Source organism: Lissotriton helveticus, chromosome 11, assembly GCF_964261635.1.
Source record: "Lissotriton helveticus chromosome 11, aLisHel1.1, whole genome shotgun sequence".
Lineage (NCBI taxonomy): Eukaryota > Metazoa > Chordata > Amphibia > Caudata > Salamandridae > Lissotriton > Lissotriton helveticus.
In genome coordinates this window covers 85,014,107-85,036,525 of record NC_136072.1, presented here as the reverse complement: position 1 = coordinate 85,036,525, position 22,419 = coordinate 85,014,107, and the positions used below count along the sequence as shown (strand labels likewise).

Below are 22,419 nucleotides of genomic sequence, written 5' to 3'. Positions count from 1 at the left end.
GAAGAGCCATCTCCTTGGTCCAGGTGCCCCTTAGTCTCAATATGACATGACCAAGTCTAGTGTCCAGATGGCATCATCACCTTCAAATGCCCAGACTGGTGCTCTGCTTGCAGAAGACACTCTAGTGCCCAGACTCTCTTCCTAGTTTTTCACAGCAGGCTCAGTTAGTATCTATTTATCCTTTCAATTACCCAACCTAGTGCCACTCTTTCCTGTTGCCAGATACACAGAATCAGAGTTCGGATCACCTAGTTTCAACCTCAGACCAATGGTGGCCACTCGAAATCAGGATACTGTGCAGTTCTAATTAATTAATTAATTAATTATGGGTTTCTAAAGCGCTAGAATCGACTCCCGAAGGAGTATCTCTGCGCTATAGACCGCTGGGGAACCCGTCCTGGCTTTCCCTGTGAGATGGTCCCTACTGGGTATCTCCAAGGTGAAACCAGGCATCCCCGGCGTATGTGGGGGGCCGTTGTGGCGATGAGGCAATCTAATGCCCAGAGTTGCCGAGTGTGATCCCTGGTTAGAGTAGGCACCGAGGCGAGAATTATCGAGTCCGCTGACCCTGGTCCATGACCCTGCCGCGTCGGGAATTGAACCCTGGTCCCGGGCTATCCTCTGCTTCCGGGTCTGCCGCCTCTAACCAGTGAGCCACACCACTCCACTTCTAAGGCAAGAAATCCATCGCCTCTGGCAGGATCTTCACTGAAGTCCTCTATCTTTATCTTCTCTGATGCATCCTTAGGCAGACCTGATTAATCCAGGCCCTCCCCCCTATCATTGTGAGTAGGAACCTTTCTCTGTGTTGAGCAGTCATCTGCAGTAAACTCTAAAGGACTCCTTGATCCCTGCCCTTTCCCATGGGAAACGCTCATTAGAAGGTGTTATTTCGTAGCTCCACACCCAGAAATACAGCAGAACTCCATGCATTGTTTGTTGATTCAGTTCAGTAGAACCAATGTGCTGTATGCAAGCAGCTCTATGCTGCGTATCAGTTTTGCAGGCACCAATAACATTTTACATGGAATGTCCTTGACATTATTTTTTTTAAAAGGAGTGCAGGACACACTCAATATACAATTCCAGTGGCAATTCATTGCAAAGTGTTTGTTGCTTGGTTGTAAAGGCCTGATAGCTCATTTTACAGTTAAGTGTTTGTAACAGCCAGCTCTCCTATATGGGGGTTCATATCTGACTCAGTGGAAAATAGTGTGTTTTTGTCAAGCCAACCGATTAGAGGATTATTGAATCATACTGAAGCGCTGGAATGGGATCTGGGCTTCCACCGGAAATCATTGCAACAATTTCTTACTGGGACCCTATCGTCTCCAGGGCTTCCTGGAAAATCGATGTGCATAAAATTTCTGCTCCTGAAGAAGGAAATCTTGCAATTGAGAGGAGTGGAAAGTAAATCCTCATCAAATCTCATCTTCCAGTGACCAAGATAGACAAGGACATTGCTATTGATGGAGATCACTAAATGTCTGCCCTCAGTATTTTAACCCCTTCCCCGTGGGGCTAATTCCCCCGCTGTGCTGAGGGGGGCCGTGCGCAGTGCCGCGGTGCTCGTGACGAGCTCAGCTCGTCACGCAGCATGGTGGCACTGTGCTCATGACGAGCTGAGCGCGTCATGACCACGCCCGTTCCTATGGAACGCCCAGCACAGCAGGGGAATTATCTCCGCGTGGGCGAGGCGCAACGGTCATGACGCGCTCAGCTCGTCATGAGCACAGCGCGACCGTGCCTCATGACGAGCTGAACTCGTCATGAGCACGCATGAGGCTAAGAGATCGGCAAAGGAAACTCATTTGTAATCAGAAGACTGGATTTTGTGTGTTGGTTCTTAGCCATGGCCCTCACGCTTCATACTAACTGAGAAGTCTACACTATGTATTTGTCCCAGAGAAATCATTTCCATTCCTGCCCGGTCTTGGTTTTTGATTCTGGGAGTGTGCATGTGAGATCTGTGTGTGACTTCTAATTGTTGGAGCTTTATGTGGCTCCTAATCCTTGCATGTTGCTTTTAAGTAGCTAGTGTCACAAGCTTCACTAAGTGCATGTGAACACTGGTAGTGTGAAATTATGGCTGTGCTAACACCAGAACCCTCACCCGTCATGTTAACCTCCAAATCCCACAGCCATATGTGGCTCACTCTGAACTGTCGCACATCTCCACTCGAAAAATCAATATCAGGATGTATACTTTTTTTTACTGCACCTCTGTTTTCCCATCCATCTCCAAGTCTCAGTTAGCGTTTGCTCCTAGAGATAAAATGTCCCTGGTCATCACTGTCTATTTAGGCACTGATGCTCAGACCTCACTCACATCTGCATCCCCCATACACAGTCTTCAAGTCCTAGTCTGGGTTCTCATTCATCACTCCCATCCCTTATGACCTTCTCCCAGTCTGAGTGAGTGCTGCTCATTCTTCATCTCATGTCAACATCTGCACCATCTCTTATTGGTAGTCTGGTGTTTGACTGTTGTGATTCATCCCACGCATCCCTTGAGTATCCTCCCGAGGACTCCGTCAAGGCAAGTGCCACTCATTTCATCTGCATCCTCTCCATGGTCTAGACCTAAGGATTTATTTTTACCTCCTCATACTTCACCCTCACTACCTTTACCAGGGACATCTACGAGGCCCAGGTTTGGTGAGAGCTCCCTCAGACTCCACCACTGATCTCCTGCACCAAGGTCATCTCCAGGTCCAGTATGGGTGAGTGCACCCTTGTCTTCCGCAATCATCTCCTCAACCAGGTCCATCTCCATCCTCTTCAGTGTAGCACCTCATCCATTCTGCTGCCAATGACCGACTCTGCGCCCTACCACCGTTGAGTCCTACGCCACTTAATGCACCAATTCTGGACCTCGGCCCCTTTCAGATCATATTATATTAACTATCCCTTCCCTAACTCCAGCACCCAGCCCCTTACTCCCTTATGGGAACCATCAATGCTCCTGTCACCTTCTACATATATCCACTCTTCTCAATTGCTGTCCTCATTCTGTCCTACCTCCTTCTCGTCTCCTTCGGTCTCCAACCGAGCATCTCTTTTGCTTGTTATAGTCCATCGTCTCCCCTATGCAGCACCTCGCATCGCACTCCGTTACCTCCACTTTCCTGCCCTATCCTCTAGTCACTACTCACCATCTATGATCCCTCTCCCGTAAACGTACTGCTCACCTCCCCGCTAGCGCTGCAGTCCCTCGCATTCATCCACCTCCATGCTTTCACTTCCCCGCCATCTGCCTCCCTTGCACTGCTCCACCCGCCTCACACGCTCCATATTAATCCTTTCCACTCCTTGCACACAGTATCTCCCAGCCTCTGCTTGACCGGACGGTGCCTGATTACACCACCTTCACCACCGTGGGAGACTGGCTCGATGCCATCAAAATGGGACGGTACAAAGAGAACTTTATCAACGCTGGGTTTGCCTCCTTCGATTTGGTTGCACAGATGACATCAGAGTGAGTATAATGGAAGGGTGAGGAGTGGAGTTAGGTTTGTCAGGTTACTTTAGGGATTATCTCTTCCCCTATCAAGGGGCCTACCCACAATTCTCAACAATTTATGAAGAAATGCTGTGGAATCTCCTATCCCTGCACCTCTCCCAATGCAAAGCTGCCAACTCTCCCTGTATGCACAGCTACAATCTTGCCTCCCTCACCCCAAAAGTATTTGCCCTGGAGTATCCCCTTTATTAGATCACATCAGGATTTTTCCTTCTTTCATTTCCTTTTTCTTTACCCCCTCTCATACATGTCCCTTCTCATAGAGTGACTAGCTGCACTGTCTTACCTTTCTGCAAGTGGGGAATGGTTGGAAATTGCAAGTTTGCCTTTTTCCCCTCTCTGTTTTCACTCCCATCAATTACTCTTCCAAACCAGCACAAAGTAAACATCCTGTTTGTTTTGTTGTGAGGATTTGTACTTTCGTGGGTGTTCAAACAGCTTAGTACTCTGTTTATATACCCATCCTCTGAATGCTGCACTTTTGAAGTTATGGTTAGGTTGTTTACATTATGATGGATTAGGGTGGTTCATGCCTCTCATTTCTTTTCCCCTTGTGTTATTCATGTATGTTTTGTTACTGGTTGAAATACATTTGTTGATGTTCACATAAAATTGGCATCTTGGGATCTCACCCAATATGCTCACAAAGTAACATTGAATGTCTCGTAGTGGGAAAAGTTTTCAGTTCTCGGCTGCATGTTTTTACTCTTGTGGACATGTGTTATGGTTCCCTACTGTTCTTGTACCAGTCATTTCTTTGTTGTGGTGAGGTTGGAGGACTGAGGAGTTTAAACCTTTTAGATTCTTGTGAACATCTGCTCTGGGAGACTTTTGCTGGAAAAGGTTGTCATGGTTGTTCTGATTTCATTTTTTAAGCATTGGAACACTACAGTGGGACGTTGATATGAGACCATTTTGTTTTAGCTTGTTTTTCTTGTTACACCTTGGATTGTCTGGTGTACTTTAATGGCTATCGCTACATTTGGGGTCTTAAGGATGTGATTGACTGCTGATGTTCTGCAACCATGAGGATGTGTTCTTATTGGTCATTGCCTTGACTCTTGTGTTTAGCAAGTTTTTATATTTTATTTCGTGTGACTGTTTGGACTTCTGTTAGTCGTTATTTTGGGTAATTGCAAAGGGTTGCTTTTTGGGGAGTTTGGCTATGTTTTTGTGCCTCTCGATGCAGTTGTCCCTTGCTTTTCCTTGTTCTTGGCGATCTGTCCTTTTTAAATGTTATGGCTCGCCCAAATCTGCATGATCCTAAAGTACCTTTACGTAAATGGGTACTTCTTAGTTATATACTCCTGTAGGTGTTACTTTTTGGGCATTTTCTAGTTCATGTTTCTTTGAGTGAAGTATTCAGTGGGATGCACTTTATCTGAATTCTTGTGTAGGCATTTCCACCTGTTGTTTTCCCTACACTTTCAATGACTTGTTCTGTGTAGGTGTGGAATGCTTGAGTGAGGCGAGGGGTTTTGTCTTGAGTGTTTTTTATTTTATTTAATTTTTTTGAAAGTTTTTAATGTCTCAAATCTTTCTTTTTCCCAGGGATCTTCTCAGGATAGGCGTGACACTAGCTGGGCACCAGAAGAAGATCTTGAGCAGCATCCAAGACATGAGGCTCCAAATGAACCAGACTCTTCCCATCCAGGTCTGACTGCACGGATCAATGGGACAGCCATGGAAAAGTGATGAACTTGTGGAATATTCCATTAGTATCCCAGCTGCGGTGCTCAGCCTCCCCTGCACATGGAGCTCCTGTGGCCTCCAACGCTTGGATTGTCAGAAGCGGAGCACAGAGCAAGATATCGTCAGCAGGATTGTCTTGCTCAGGCCCTGTTTGTCTGCTTAATGGGGATACAGGAGATGCAGGAATAGCCCAAATAGCTGGTATAACGCTTCATATTGAAGACGGATTAGGAAACGCTTGGGTGTCGATGAGTGACTCTTCCTTTACACATGTGGGACATTTCAACCACGATTTGTGTTGACCTGAAGAGGGTCGTTATGGATAGAATTCTATATCTCAGCCCTTGTATCCTCATCTGGAGGCTGATAGGCTTTTCTCAATTTTACTCTCTGATGGTGGATTTTAAGCTGGAATATCACCCTAGGCATGTAGGGAAGACACATCTAACTCAGCCCGTCTCCCTGACTCGATCCAAGAAATTGTGTGAACTTGGTTTGTGGAGCAGCAAGTGAGGTGTACTGGTCTTGTTCGGAAGAGAAGGATAATGCGACCCTCGGATATGTGGTGTAGCCTGGACTGTGAATATCTGATTTTTCTCTGGAGTGAGTTTGAAAATATTGGTTTCGTCCTTCCTCCGCCTGAAAACCAGAATTATCTCCAGATACCTCCTCAACTGTCTTCCGAGAACCTCCAAAAATTGTGATCGGAAAACAAATTGCATGCTTCCAAATGGATCCTCTGCTCTTGGAGACTTGCTTCACTTTCTTCCAGACATCAGAACCAGAGACATGCACTATGCAGCCGGCAAGGGATGCCTGGCCTAGAAGTTGGAATATGGGAAGGAGGTGGTGATCATTTCTGGGTGCCGTCGGACGGGAACATCTTTTTTTATTTTGCCTTGAGATGAGCCAAAAGGTAGAGTCTGATAACCAGCGCAAGTTTGCACAGAGACATCTAGAGTTTAACAAAGGCAGAGAATGGGGGGGTCAGGGTGCCTGGGACTTGGAAAACTGAACTGAGACCTCGCCTCAAGTGTCCCGCCCTACCCTATGGATGCTGATTGGACAGACTCTCACAGAGGGCTGGGTCTTCTCATTTTATTCCAAATGCTGTGATAGCTGCCAAACAACTTCTAACTTTATGATCCTTTCCTTCTAGGAGAACAGCAATTTATTCTTTTAATATTAAATAATAACAGGCCCCATACAGAGTGCAAATGTGCGTGTGTGTGAGCATGTGTACCATTGTTACGGTGGTGTACATGTTCGGTGTGACTGCGGGCGTGAGCAGATATAACCTTTTGTGTACATGTACAGGTGTGAATCTGTGTATTTGTGGCTGGGTGTGCACGCTGAGGGCGACGCGTTCTGTTGAGAATTTCTGCAGATTGAAGGCAATAATCTTTTTCTTAAGTTTTGGAGGTTCCGTCCTCTTCCAACAGCGCAGTGCCAGGCTTCTCTGGCATCCAGAGGCACAGTACTAGGCTTCTGTGGTGACCAGGGGTACGGTAACGAGCTACTTTGGTGACCTGAGGCACAGTACTATGCTTCACAGACTAGAGTCTGAGTTCCAGACGTCTCTGTAGATGTGCGGTTCCATGCTTCTTTTGTGGCTTTCGAGGTAACCACTAGGATTCGCAAAATTATTTCATCGATTCTGAATTTGGTCTCTCTGGGCAAAGCGGAGACCCTAAACTATATCTGTTTATACACAACTTAGATGCTGCCCTTTATCTGTAGGCGCATAAAAGACCAGAGCCTCTATAGTCTCAGCAGACCCATGGTACTAGGTCTCTCTGGCCACCGCAGAAACACTGTATTGATCTTGTTGGGGCAGAGCCGACTCCCTGTACCACATTTTTATGGGCAAAGCATCTATGCGGTACTGGTTCCTCTGTGTGCTCTTTTAATGCTGTACCAGACCTCATTGGGCACACCAGATGCATGGTACCAGGTCTCTCTGGGGCCATGGTGGTCTCACAGACATGTCTTCTCTTGGCTGGTACATGCTCCCTATCCGTGCCAAGGTCCACAGTTCTGGCTACGGGCCTGTTGCCTATGTTCACTCCAGTTTTGTGGGTCCGTCTCCGCGCCAGTTCTCAACCTTACTGTACGCAGAAACGGATTTGCAGCCTTTTTAAACTATTGAGATGTATTTAATGGTGAACACAAATGATGCAATCGTGCATTTGTAGAAATATTTTTTAAAGAAATACTTTTTCAATTAAATTATTTAAGAAATTTATCCAACTCTTCCTTGTGTTGTGTTTTCTTTTCATGGTTAGTACTTATGTGCAATCACTTCTTTAAATATAGCAATTTCATATGTTGATACTCTGTAAAAATTGCAAATACTTCCTTACCAAAATGATGTATTAAACCAGATATCTCGGTACTTTGGAAAATGTGATGGTGATTTCCTGGAAATGCTGCTTGAATGGTCATTGAGAAGAAGGACTGTATTTAGCTTTGCATATTAACCCAACACACATGAACTGACCAATATTTCATATGTGAATTAGGGATCTTGATATGGGCAAGCAAAGGTGAAAGTTTTGTCCATTAAGTTGGGTGAATTCATAAACTTTGGATCATGGAAATTTCATTGCAGGAAAGCAGGGTCTACTGAACCAAGGTGTCCCAGCTGACTAACTGCACCAAGGAGCTGTTTTAACGCTGCAGCATGCCCCGCACATGTAGGGCAGAACATCCTGAAGCAGGGAGGCCCTTGTAACCTGTGCCCAGATTATAACCGGGGCTGTCGCAGGGTATTGTGTAAATACTGATTTGTGGGACTGGGAAGTTCTGTACTGCACAGGATTAACTGAAAGGGGGAGACAGGAAAATGATCTGTTCAGGAAAATGGGCTATTGCAGCCAGGGACCTTGATGAGGATGCCCCCTTTGTTTCGTATTTCAAAAATATTTATTATTTTATCAAAATAGGATACATGTAGCATTAGTATTGTATAAAACGAGGCCTTCAAGTATATAAATATCTTGGGTCATGATGGGTATAGAGCACAAAAGTGAGTAAACTCTATAAAACCGAATACGGTCTTGTGACATGGTACTAACATCAAGAACATCAAAAGTAAAATAGGGAATCGATCAATATATAGCATAAATATAAAGTATATTTGAGTTAAATCATTACGTTTTCAGGTCCAGTTGTTCATGGTGGTTTAATGTTTTTGAGATAGGAATCACATTTTTTCATAAGGGATGTAAAACACATCCCAATCCATTGAAATTGTTGTAAAGTTGTATATCGACACCATTGACTATTCTTTCCATTTCTGTTTAAGAGTATTACTTAACATTATCTTGCAAGCTGATGGAAGGAATAAGTCGAATCGATATGCAACGTCGTTGTTAAAAATAACTGGATCAGTTGGGTGTATTAGAAAAAAGAAAACCTATTTGGAAGACTTGCTCAGTAAGAAGTTTCCTATACAGATAAAACTTCAGCACGGAACACTTGTAACTTTGTGCAATGTAACAACATGTGAGCCAAGTCCTCCAGTAAGATGTTGCAGTTCCAACAAAAAAGGCTCTCTCGAAGATTCAGTTGATAAAGTCTGTGGGAATCCCAAATGGTCTATGTTAAAAGTTGATATTTTGTTTGCGCAAGTGAGATTATAATCTTGTTCTTAAATGCCAAAGAACAATTGTACTTAGATTTGTCTTGGGTACATTCTGATTCGCTTTTAGATTGTGTTAGTCTACTTAGTTTAGTGGACTTAAACTTGGACACGTCATCTCCAGGACTTATCTAAATTAGTAGCTAATTCTACTATCGAGGAATCCCTATCAAACATTCCGTATTATCCAATTTGGACATACTTTAGAATATTGCAAGTGTTCTGGTTTAGTGCTCAGTTGCTTTATTGAGAATATCCCTCTGGAAGACCATTTGTCCCAATTTATGCTATATCAATCAACGTTAAGATTATTGTTACACCAAAGAGATTCTAAATTTGAATTTTTTAGTTTAGCTTCCATCTTTGAATCAATACGTAAAATGGGTTTTTTCTTTTAGTATCTTAAAAATAAGTAGCCCTATTCCAGCACTATTCTTAAAGATTCTTTAGAAATTAAATGGGGTTAGCATTCTGCAAATTCAAAAAGTTTTATACTTCCTGCCATATTGGTTGATATGTAGCGCTTTGAGTTAGTCACCTGGACCCTTGTTTATAAAGAAACACTGATTGGTAATCCTAGAAATTTGCCAATTTTTATCCTTGGTGTGGGAAGTCTTAGTTTCTTTAAGGATATCCTAGGTCCCTTTGCCATTCCAGAGAAAGTTGTTTAATATATTATCTTCACTAGAAATAAATGCGGTAATCATACTTAATAAGTAGTTTACCACTAGAATGATCATAATTTTAATAGTTTCGATCTTACCCCACAAAGTTCAAAATGTAGGGTACCAACTTTTTTTCATTATGGTGAATTGTCTTTGAGAAATTAATGTAAAATTAAAATCCAGAGATACTTCATAAATTGAGGTTGTCCAATTAATCCAGATCCACCGAGTAATTCTTTCCATCCCAATTTATTTAAAACCATGACCTCAGTCTTTGCTCTGTTTAAGGTATAGCCAGAGACAGTTGAGTACATTTCTATTGTATCAGATAAAATTAAGTGGATTGCTCCACTTTTTTTTTTTTCCGGAAGACTAATCTATATCTGCATAAGCAGCAGCTTGGACTGTAATCTTAGTGAAATGTATTCCAGTGATAACCTTATTTCTGAATCCGGGTCATTACAGCTGGGAATGATGATGGGAATAGCTCCACGTTTTGAAGTTGCTTTTTTTTCTTCCTATAAAAAAGAAAATTGCAATGTTGTGAGTTGCTTGTCTTTACAAATGTGCACGTCCCTACATTTTGAACACAAAGTAAAAGTAGGCAGAATAGGGGAGAAGAGGTTCATGGGAAGTAGTTAGGGCTGGGGTATCCTCTGGATATGTATCCGAGAAAACACTGCTAAGTTCATTACCACCTTCTTTTAGGCACATGGCACAATTGCTGTTATGGAAAATAAATATACTAGTGCTGTGTTACTCTACATTTTTGTAATCTTTCATGAGTTTATATTTGGCACTACCTTTAAATGCTGCAGTATTCTCACCAATACTTTTGGGAAATTGAGCTCTAAAAGAATTTGTATGGCCCTATTAACAACGATTATTGGTGGGGGGTGGGGGGGGAGAATCTTTACCTACCCACAACTTTTTCTTTAGAGGATAAAAAAATCTTGTTCCATTTATGCTTTCCACGCCCACTGCAGACCAGCTGATGCACAAGAACATGATCAATTGGGCACTTGTGAATGACAGTGTATTAAAGGGAATGCGAGTCTCGGCCAGAAGCTGTGGGAATTGTTTTTTCTTTTTCAGGAAGGTTTCCTTGTTTGCCACAGATTTCGTAGCAGGGGTCTGTAGCTTTTGTGTGCTTCTTACATATTTTAATAGGTTAACACAAAGCTAAGGCAATTGTAATAATCTAGGCTGTTTTTTTATGTGGTTAACCAACTACCAAATTTTCCCAAATGAAGGACACTATTTTATGCTAGCGGTCATTCGGAAAATGCATGCTTTCAGTCTTCCTCCGAAGCAATTTAAGGAACTATGTTTTTAAAAGGCATGGGTTTCGTTATTTACGTGATCAAAATTTGAACCTCAAATTAGGAACAGGGCTAAACAAATTTAAGAAAAACAAGGATCTTTTAAAGCACCACATTCCTCTGCTGTAGATATGTTAAATGGAAGGAAAAAACGCATTCTAAGCTATATTGGGGGTTTTGATGGACTACCAATGTCTATTATTGAGTCAATGTTAACCTGAGCTAAAACGTTGGAAAAAATGTTTGATGCGTGGTAGCCATCAGTCTGACTGTAAGACTGAAAAGTGTCAGTCACCTACTTTTGATCCTACCTCAAAATTTCTCAACCATTGTGATAGCTAAGATCATTGTATGTCTCTTACCGCCTTTAACCCAGTGGTTCTTAACCTTTTGATTTCTGTGGAATCATTTGAAATCACTACTGGAAGCCAGCCTAAGCAATTTCTTAGATTTGAACATCAAAAGGCTAAACAAAATGACAGAAACAAGTATACATGAAACAAACACACATATTATGAAATATTTAATTCACAAACTCATTTAAAAATCAATATTTTAATTTTGTTTGGAAAGATGGAGAATTTTAAATTATAGTTTTATTAAAAAAACAAAAGGTGTGATTTTCGAGACCTGAACATATCACTGTATTCTTTTCCCTAATGCATGACCTTTGTCAGCTCATACCAGTATTTCCATCAAGCCACCAATCGGCCCCTGCTGTATTCGATTTACTGTACTTGTGCTACTCCTGTGTGTCAGGATAAAGAAACCAAATCAATTTTTAGCCGCCAATTTCAATTTCTTTGACATTGCAGAGCATTTGAAAAAAAAATCAGTTTTACATTTGCTTTTGTATGCATATATACATTAGAAAATTAAATAGAGGCAAGCCCATCTGCGCCCCGGAGGCGCTCTGCGCCGGCAATGCTGCCAGTTTGGAAGTTGGCCAGGGGCGAATAACCTATGGTAGAGAACCACTCCTGAAGCTGGTTAAGCTAGAATGTAAAGTCACCTCTGCCACGGCCCCCTTGAGAACTGATGGAAAGACCCTTATGGGTGGGTTGATTAATAGCCGGTCACTTGTTAAACACTCCACAGAGGTCTCAGACCTGGTTGAGGACATGGGGCTTGATGTACTGTTTCTAACAGAAACCTGGACGAATGCAGAGTCTACAGTCGAAGTGGGATTTGCCTGCCCTAGTGGCTATAAAATTCTTCATAAGCCTAGAGCCACGGGCAGAGGAGGAGGAGTGGGGGTTATTTTTAAATAGGAGCTGGACTTCAGATTCCTACAGACTGATGCAGTAGAGGGGATAGAAATGATGGGCTTCTCACTACATTCTTCAAGTGGGAATCTACTTACTGGATTGTTATGCTACAGGCCGCCGGGGGGGTACCACCAATTACCAGAATTTCTTTGATATTATTACTAATCTTACGTTGGCGCACACTAGAATGATTATTTTAGGAGATTTCAATCTCTGGGAAGATGGGAAGGCTAATAGCCAATTGCGAGATCTGAGGCATACTTGTTTGAACCTGGATCTTACCCAGATGGTGGAAAGCTCGACACATCAAGGGGGGCATGTTCTTGATCTGCTATTCTCTAACCAGGCCACAACTAGGGTATTAAACATAGTGCCCCAGAACTGGTCGGACCACTATCTAGTCCATTTTAGTATTAGGTTGGTGTATTAGAGGGACAGTGAGGGTCAGCAAAGGTCCTACCGAATAGGCAGGGAATGGGCGAAACTGGACAAGACTAGAACTATTGCATTTGACCCAGATGCCACATGTTTTGTCCCCACAATGACTGTAGAAGAGAACTACATAATCTATACGAACTATATAACTGACACTTTAGACCAGACAATCCCTATGAAGAGCCTAAAAAATAGGAGGAAGGCCACGGCTCCCTGGTTTGATGAGGAGCTAAAACGGCTCCGTATGCTCCGCAAGAAGGCGCAGAGGAAATGGAGAAAGGGATATCGGGAGGAAAATAAAAAAGATCTAAGGTTGAAACAACTATTTTATAAAGAGAGCATCCTAAAGGCTACGGCAGATTTCTATGCCAGCTCAATCGTACAAGCATCAAATGGGACAAAAGCGCTTTTTAAAATCATTAAGACACTGTCCGCCCCTACATGCATGGATAATAAAGTGACCGCATCTCAAAAACTATGCAACGAGATTGTGCTACATTTCCAGGATAAGATCGCAAAGATCGTGGATACTCTCCATGTTAACAATAAGTTTCAACAACCTAATCCTGGACAGAGGGGAGCTGAGGATCAGAAACAGTTGATATTCCTGGACAACTTCCAACTTTTAACAAAAGCTGCATTTGACAGCTTGGTGGATAGCGTCTCTTCAGGTTCCCCGCTTGATCCCTTTCCCTCCAAAATATGGAAGTCATCGGGCCGAAACACTCTTCCTTGGCTGACGCAAATTTGCAACCAGTCCTTGGATGAAGGAGCGGTCCCGCAAGGCTGGAAATTGGCGGTGGTGACTCCACTGATCAAAAAGCGTTCACTGGACCCATTAGTACCGGCTAATTTTAGGCCCATCTCTCTTCTACCCTACCCGATGAAAATCTTAGAAAAAACGGTCAGTAGGGAACTGTCGTGCTTTCTGGAGGAGAACTCCCTGCTTGACAAAGACCAATTTGGTTCCCGCCCAGGTCATGGGACGGAGAAGGCTATGGTCACAATGCTGGATAACCTGCGCATGCGTGCCGGCAACGGGAATGCTACTGTTTTAGTGCTTCTCGATATGTTGGCTGCATTCGACACAGTGAACCACATTATCCTATTGGAAAGACTCAAGGAGATAGGAGTGAAAGGCCGGGCACTGCAATGGTTACAATCTTACCTAGCAGGACGACATCAGGTGGTAACACTAGCACCGTTCTCTTCTATTAAGTCACCAGTAATCCATGGGGTGCCGCAGGGCTCTGCGATTAGTCCCATTTTATTTAATGTCTATCTGGAGCCCTTGCTCCCCATCATAAAGTCCTCTGGAGTCTGCCTAGTCAATTATGCCGATGACACGCAATTGGCATTTTCTCTAGAAGGTGACCATGCTTTATCCATGAACTTGTTCCAGCAATGCATGCGGCGGACAACTGACTGGCTAAGAAGGAACTCTTTACAATTCAACGGTGGAAAAATCGAGGTGGTATACTGCTCCTCTGGTAGGATGCCCAGACAATTTCCATCTTAATTTAGGCTCACCCCAGAGGAGGAACCACTAATCCCGGTCAGCAAGGTACGTAATCTGGGGGTGCTGATTGATGAGGACCTCCAGATGGAATCACAGGCAAGCAAGACCGCTAGTGTCTGTTTTGCCTTAATACGTATGCTGCGTAAAATACTCCCTTTAATACATAGAGTGGCGATCACTGGTGGTAAGCTGCACAGTGGGAAGCAGGCTGGATTATTGTAACTCCCTGTATTTGGGGGCCCCACTTTACATTTTCCAGGGGCTGCAGAGAATCCAGTCGGCGGCAGCAGCAGCCAAATTGGCCCTTGGCAGGCAACGTGGCTCCTCTACAACTTTGGCTTTGAGGGAGCTACATTGGCTGCCTATAATGGAAAGGATTCATTTTAAATCCCTCTGCCTGGTTTTCAAAGCAGTGCACGAGTTAGGTCCTGTTCCTATGCAGGAAAGGTTTTAATGGTATCATCCCACAAGGCAGCTCCGCTCCTCTAGTGCCGATCTACTGACGGTACCTAGATGTAAACGGTCTAGGTTAGGAGGTAGGGCATTTGGCGTGGCTGGTGCTCGTTTGTGGAATAAACTCCCCCAGAGCCTTAGACAGCTCAGTTCCTTACTAGAGTTTCGCAGGCACCTAAAAACCTGGCTCTTCCCCAAGGTTTAGCCCTAGTCCCCTCTTTCGGTTCTTTCTGCTGCGACCTGTTTTCACCATGGTCTTTTTTTAGTCTGAAGCGCCAGCATACCCGTGGGGTGACAGTACGCGCTATATAAGTCTTCAATCAATCAATCAATCCAATAATATTTGACTTTTAATAAACAATCGAATACCTCAGCGAGACTTTGCCAGGTTGAAAACCTGGGCTTTTACTCTATGCCTTTTTTTTTTCATAGTCTCTAAAACCAACAAGCATTGGCAAAGCCAATAGGTCTTGCCTTTTGGAACTATTGGCTAAGACAATTGTTTTTAGCAAGGCTGCTGAGCATAGCTAAACAGGGCTAGAGATTTACCAATTTGTTGTCTGAAGGGAAGTCTCGATTTACTGCTTAACTTCACTTTAGTTCATCAATGCATGAGTTGTAATTCAGATGCAAGAGTGTTCTAGAGTGAATCACCTCTTACAACTAAGACCCACCCCCAGCCATCCAAATAATGCTGGAGGCTCCATCTCTCTAGTTTCATCTTGACTCAGTCTTCCTAAATCCGTGTTTTTGGGCACGTAGCCCTTTGTTTTTGATTGCAGGGAGCGGAGGCTTACTCGGGCCTTGCAATGCTTGATGGTCACGGCACAAAAATATTCAAGTCCACCTGAATCCTGATCTTTCGAAAGACGTGGTCACAGAGACCGTTCATCAGCCGGTCTGTTTTATTCAGAAAATACCGAAGCATGCTCCTACTTTTCAATAGCAAGCCATGTGCTTTGTGGTACTTTATCATTAAACCGAAAACACGCTACATGCAGGATAATGAAGTTGGATATCTGGTATTTCAGGAATTGGCTATGGTAGTTGCTCTCATAACCACCTACTGACCATATGGCTCCTCTGAAAGTTGGTGGTCCATTCTGTCGCCTCTGGTTTCAGGCTGTGTGTACTCTGAGGTTTATGAAGCATCTTCACCCAGGGCAAGATCAATTCTTCCTATTTTAATAACTCTTAGAGCATGGTAATGTGGAGAGCTCCATTGAAGACAATGGAGTAGCTCTGGGCTTAGAATGGCTTCTGCTTCAACATTCCAATGTTTGTCGCCATGTTTCTCCATTTTAAATTTAGAATGTTCTACCCTTATTGGGTGGAATGGTCTAATTAATAGCCGTATAGCACTTCTGCTGCATGGTATACCGGTTGTTAAAGACCTCGTTATAACTTGGGTAAGAGCCATTAACAACCGGTAAAGCCCTGGGCAGTGGGCTATAAGGCTATATTAATCCTGCTAAGGACCTCAGCTGAGCTGCACCCAATTTTAAACATCCAATAGGCCATTGTCAACTGTTTGTGGTGCTGAGAGAGGGACACACAGCCTATTCTCCCCATCTCCTTAACTAATGAAGCTGAAGTGTATGCTTTGTTAATCTTAGAGCAGGTCATTCTTCCTCACAACTTGTCAGCCATAAGAGTCTGAAACACATCGGAGACTTTGAGGTCCACAGATAGTTAAGTTGATGCACTGCTTATAAGAATGGGCGCCTTATCCCCTGTAGTTTTAAGTGAAAGCCAAATTCCACAAGGACCGAATTAAGCCCAGCGACCAAATCTATCCTCCAAATGGTGATTTCTTAACAGAAGAGAAAAGGAACCTTGCAGTAGTCGTATCCATGCAAATCATTGCTTATGGGTTTTTAAAACTGAGGCGTCCGCACAAAGTAGGCAAAGTGGTGCAGCTGGGAGAAACACAAACTGTGCCAAAACACATTTTCTAATAACAAGAAAATGTCTACAGGAAAGCAGCAAGCGGCCGCCATCCCAATGCTCAAGGAGATCCGCAGCAGAGAGCAAGCAAAATACATTTTTGGATCTATTGGCCACTGTCCTTGTAAGGAAGTCCATTACAGTGAGCAGGAGGAAATTCCGCCCTGGAAGCCCTGATTTCCTCAGATTAACATATGAGAGATGTGTATATGCATGCAGATTCTATTGTGATTCATTTATCTGTAGACTGTTTTACTGTGCTTGTCTCAACCCAGCTGTCTAAGACAGCTGAGTGGAGAGCTTCAAAATGCGCATGTCACTTTGACCGGCGCAAGACCGCCAGCCAAAGTGACATGCGCACTTTGGAACATCCAGCCAGCCACTGCTCCTGTCCTCTAGGAAGCGCCCGCGTGTCTCTGGGCTGGACCAGGCTGGCGGTTGCAGCGTGCACAATGGTTAGGAATCAAATGGCAATGAAATCTTTCATTGCCATTTAATTTTTTCTGGTGTGGTTTGCAGTGAGGCGATGCTCCCCCGCCCTCGTGTGGGAACCGCCACAGTCTTAAAGTCTAAACGGTGGAGCCACAAGTAAAGAATGACTGCTGGCACTAGTGGTGAAATCAGCTGAAAGGCTGTCTCTCAGCAAAAGATGCCATTTTTGTCGCCTCCCTCTTGATGCACACACCACCAACAAGGCACAGAATGTGGTAGTGCTTATAATGCATAGTGCATTGCAAGGGAAAAGTGGGAAAATGTACATGGAGCAAGAGTACATGAGACAAAAGATAATGGCAGACCAGGGGTGGTTACACCACACAACTACAGAAGATTAGATGCTGTGCAATGTTTAAGGAGCACGGGGGAAGGTTACATGTCTAATTGGGCATGGTCTTCAGACCTAATATGGAAGGAGCATTTTACACAAACTCCAGTGCACCTGTGAATCTGGACATCCAACATATGTTGTACAGAATGTGCCAGTAATGCTGCTTTTTAGATCCTGGGCTGAAATACTGCCAAGTAATATATCTCATATTGGTAATGTTTTTTAAAAACTTGTGTATATCATTGTATGCAAGGATACATTTTATTAAGAGTTAAATAATTACTCTGTATGTTGTTTTGGTAACAGAAACCAATATAGCTGGCATCACTCCGGCAGGTGGACATTCTGAACAACAAAATGCACCATGAGCTTAATCACTGGTAATCAAGAAGTCTAAAAACCTGCTTTGTCATCCTAGTGGAATGTTCACTATTATACCGACTTGAGCATGTGATGATGTGTACAAAACATCACTAGTCTAGTTCACACAGTGTTATCCCTGGGTGTAGTTCGCATAGTAGTGCTACGCGAAGTGCACTACGCAAGCTACGCTAACTGCGTGGTAGGGACAATGCTGTTCGCACAGATTGCACAGTGCCGGATACTTGTCCGCACTGTGCAATCATTGCAAAATAGCATTTTGCACAGGGCAAGCGTTCTTTTTCTGCCGCTCAAGTAGATTTGTATCTCGAGCGGCAGCTTTCTCAACGTGGACTGGTAGTTTATCATCACGAGTGGTCGCGAGCATATGCGACCACTCGCAATGAGAAACCTGACCTCTCCGCATTGAGAATATCGCCGGAAGGTATATTTTCCATTCTCGTGATCGGCAACGTGATGTTGCTGATCGCGAACGAGAAAAATTCTCGCAACAATGGAGATTTTGCTCGCTCGTGGTCGCCAACTTGACGGTGAGGACCGCGAGCAAGCAAAAAATGCCCGCTACCCTAAGCATTTTTGCACAGTGCTACGTGCAATTCGCACAGCACGTAGTAGCGCAAACTACGCACGCTCCGCGAGCGTAGCGTAGTCCTACGCCCAGGGTTACACAGTTTTCAAAGGTGAAAAGGTACAAATTCTGTTGGCAAGGAATGTGACGTAGGAAAGAGCATAGGAGTAGCAAGGGCTTTCATGTTCACACCTTTAAATGACACAACTAAGTTATGTCGCCTACAGGTGTCCAGAAATCATTGTCTCATCCTGTGTCGGTGCTGCTTCTTGGTTTCACATGATGTGATTGCTTTCATGTTCAATGAAAACAATAGACTGATCTTAAAAATAAAAATATCTGTGTCAAATAAACTTCAACTTTATTTTTTCAGTTTACAGACAAAAAAGTTAAAACAACGCATAAGAGCGTTTATAAATGAGTGCATTAATATAAATAAATACACAGAAATACATTTAATAAACGGAAAATATGCACAAACGACAAAGTCTGGAAATGTTTATAAGCAAAAGAAAAATATATTTGATCTGAATTGCAGATCTGCCTGACCAGGGGGTTCCCCAGCAGGCATAAAATAAGCAAGACACAACTATATAAGATTTCAAATACAGGCTTTTAATGAGAACCGCATGTCTTAAAACAAAGGGAGTAAACAAGTGCTAGGGTCTGACATCGAGACAAAAGAAAACGAACTTCAGTTTCTGTAACAATGTAATTCTTGAGCAAGCTTATTAACACTTTCTCCTCCAAGGAGTCAAGATGTGAAAAAGAGGCTTACAATGTCGTAGACACTTCCTTAAGTATGGGTAGCAGGAGTAGTGGTGGCAGTGTTTACACTCCTTTTTGAGTTCACAAATGGCTCTGTACTGATCCAATATGTCCATAACCTGGCTTTTCATAAAACTCCAGAACCCTGGTGGCCTCCTAAATTTCCTTGCAGCACAAAATGCTAGAAGTGAGGGCTATAAACATTTGCTTTTTAAAGGAGACCAGATGTGAATTCAGTTTCAGTTTACACTCACTTTTCCAGGGAAAAGTTAGCAGGCATATCACTTCGAATAATTCGCAGAGAGTTTCTGAAACACCCAGGGCACAAGTACTAAAAAAAGAAGTAGAGGGACTAACCTAGTTGGGCAGTATGCAAGTGACATCACGGCGCGTGACATCACGGCACAGGACATCACAGCACATGACATCACAGCACATGACATTACATGTGGCATCACAGTAATTGACATCATAGAAAGTGGCATCACAAGCCATGACTTTAACATGTATGTGTGATGTAAAGTGCTCTAACACTACTTTGGGATGAGTAGCGCTATACAAGAAAAAATAGTGGTACTTAAATTATTTCAACGCTTCCTCAGGGGTACTAAGTGCTATATAAATTACATTTATTTTGTGTAAATACTGGGAGAGACAAACACATCTGACATTCTTGCAGTGCAGGCATATCTAGTAAACTGAGCCTGAACAAAGTGAAAAGCTGCTTCTCTTGAGTATGTGTGAAGAGCTAACCTTTGTTTCCCCTCTGCTGCATTTGCTTCTAGGTGTGAGGCTCCTGACTGCTCCCAGCCAGGAGACTCCAACAAAAGGAGGCCTGATGGCCCCTCAAATTCGGCCTTTGTTATGGGCCCAGCAGGAGTCTGAACTAAAAAAAAGCGCCATCCCGCCTGCAGGTTGTTGCTTGTTGCAGATGGAAAGCTGACAACGTGCAGGTGGGGATGAAAGTGTCCAGGCGTTTGGAAATTACACCGAGACGAATTCAGCATCTTTTTCAGTGGGGCCCAACTTCTTGGCAGGGTGGACGGCGTCCACCCTGTGAAAAAAGTGGGTGGACCTCGTCCACCCATGTGTACCCCCGACTCGAGCCCTGTAAATACCCACCTCACACATTCTGCCTGCAGGAGACATTTCCCGGGACAAAATGTAAGACTTTGCAAACTTGGTAGATTTCAAGAAGCATAGAAGACAATAACATTTTAGTAAACAAAGTTCCCGACGTGATTGAGGAAAAGACTTTGCAAATTTCCACATCCTGAAGGCGACCATTGGCTCCTATCTAAAGACTGCATTCACGCCAAATTCCAAAGTCCTCCCCACAAACTATTTTGATTGACACAGTAGTTCTGTTCTACGCAGGCAAGTGAAGAAACCTTTGTTGCTTCAACGTGTGCGGCTGGTAGCCCCAAGAGTTGTCACAACTGCCCTCTAATGTCCAAATCCTACTTCTTCTGATGGAGCCTATTGGTTCATAGATCAAATCCATGAATTAGTTCCATCCAGAAATCATATGCTAAATTTCTGAGTTATTAATATTATTTTTTTCTTTTTATTTGAATAACTTTACCTTTATCGGATCCACTTTCTCGCTATTGTTCAGGGCACATTTCTAAGATGCGACTGAGTTCTCTTGCCACCTCCCTAAATACTATCATACTTTGTAGTAATGCATTCTGTGTGAAATATGTTTTTCCAATTAGTAATCTTTTTACGTATTGATGGGTATTGCAGGTCGGTAAATTCCGTTCTGCTCGCGGAATTTGAGTAATTTCGCGTTCCGCGGAGAAAGCGGAATTGCCAAAAATTCTCGGAATTTTTCCCTTGTTCGTGCTTTCAAAATACGTGTTTGCAAGATATTTCTCCCCGAGGAAAAAAGCATTGCGAACGGGCGGAACAAGCAATTCCGCGTGTTTGCGGAACGTTTGCATGCTCGCGGAGATTTTTTACCGTTTCACTGAGCTTTGCGTAGCGCGACTACGCAAATTCCGCCCACCCCTTGTCATAACTTTTTTGGCATACATTTGGGGTCATACAATCAGAATTTTGGATCTGCAATTCCCGACTATCATTATTTGGGATGCTAGACTTGGGATTTAAGTCCATCTTGGATCCTGCATTTCGAATGCCAAAAATCTGGATGAGTTTAAATACATTTAAACAAAAATTGTGTTTTTGTTTTATGTTTTTTGGGGCTGCGTGGGTGGTAGAGTAAGTTACAGCAGCCACATTACAAAAAATTTAACTAAACCAATGAATTATATGTATATATAAACTCAATCAATATAGTGTATTGCAGCATTAGACATATATACAGCTATATAGAGAAGTGTAGAAATAGGTTTTTAGGGATAGGGGCCTTTAAGGACTGGCCTTTAGGGAGGTCATGTTGCAAATCATCACTGGTGCTCCAGTTCAAACTGGCATACTTTCCTGGCCCAAAGATCAGTCGGGACCTCCAGTCGTACAACTGGGCCTTCCCATGGTTCTGACCTCGCTCAGAGTGTGACAACCCAACACCCAATTGTGCTGCTACTTCTGAGACACTTTTTCTTTTCGATAAATCTTTGGTTGACCATATCGAAGGCTTTTTCCGCATTCGCTGTTAGCCGTCCCATTACCGATGCCATAGAATTGTACATTTGAACCCCAAGTTCTTGTCACTGATCCCTACTGCTGAGAGCCTGTGGTGCTGGAATCCACATTTAAATCTATTCCCTTCAGACTGGGAGTTGAAATTAATTGATGCAGTGGGAGAGAAAGTAATTTCTCCAACTAGTGGCTGCACTCATTAAATGCTTCTAACCTTTTAGCTAGACATTGCACGAGACCTGTGAGTTTTTAACAGTCTGGGAACTTTTTGTGAGTCCTAAGACTGTCAGTGGTTACTGTCAATTAGAGCAAATTAACACTGGTGTCCTTCAGCACTGGACCCAAAACTGTTCACCGAGTACACCCCTTTAGCACTTGACAACCTGGTTAGTGAAGTTGAGATGCCCTAGACTTACTCAGGGTGCTGGTATGGATATAGAGACGCAGAACACGATACCCCAACTAACGCAAGTAAATAATGGAATGTCCATCCGGTGCTTATTAAAAAGATTTTTTTTTAACTAAGTTATACAGGACAGATTATTGTACATAAATGGTTCTGAAGCAACTAATCAAAAGGCCAGTATTAATATTACTCTTCCGTAATTACTGGGGGAGGTAACCTAGGCTACTGATGTGGTGCAACCTCATTTGATACTCTGAGGCTCTCTGTGGAAGTTTGTTTGGAGAGTAGAAGTTCCTGGGAGAGTGACTGGCTGTGTCGGGAGTCCACTTCAGCTATACCCTGAATACGTGTAGGTCTCCGTCCATGTCACAAAAGTATCTTCATCCCACAAACATG

The 22,419-nt window shown here is 43.3% G+C and overlaps 1 protein-coding gene across 2 annotated transcripts in view; it reads left to right on the top strand.

Annotated features, from left to right (window-relative positions):
• The window catches only part of LOC144792261 (ephrin type-B receptor 3), a 30,112-nt gene extending 22,653 nt beyond the window's left edge, over nt 1-7,459 (top strand). Inside the window, exons 14-15 of one of the 2 annotated variants that reach the window (XM_078667183.1) lie at nt 3,323-3,478; nt 5,075-7,459. In XM_078667183.1, coding sequence (XP_078523309.1) covers nt 3,323-3,478; nt 5,075-5,183 — 265 coding nt within the window. In that variant the 3' untranslated portion in view covers nt 5,184-7,459. The remainder of the gene's footprint in view (nt 1-3,322; nt 3,479-5,074) is intronic. The other variant, XM_078667184.1, reaches the window with a different exon arrangement.
• The last annotated feature ends 14,960 nt before the right edge of the window (nt 7,460-22,419 follow it).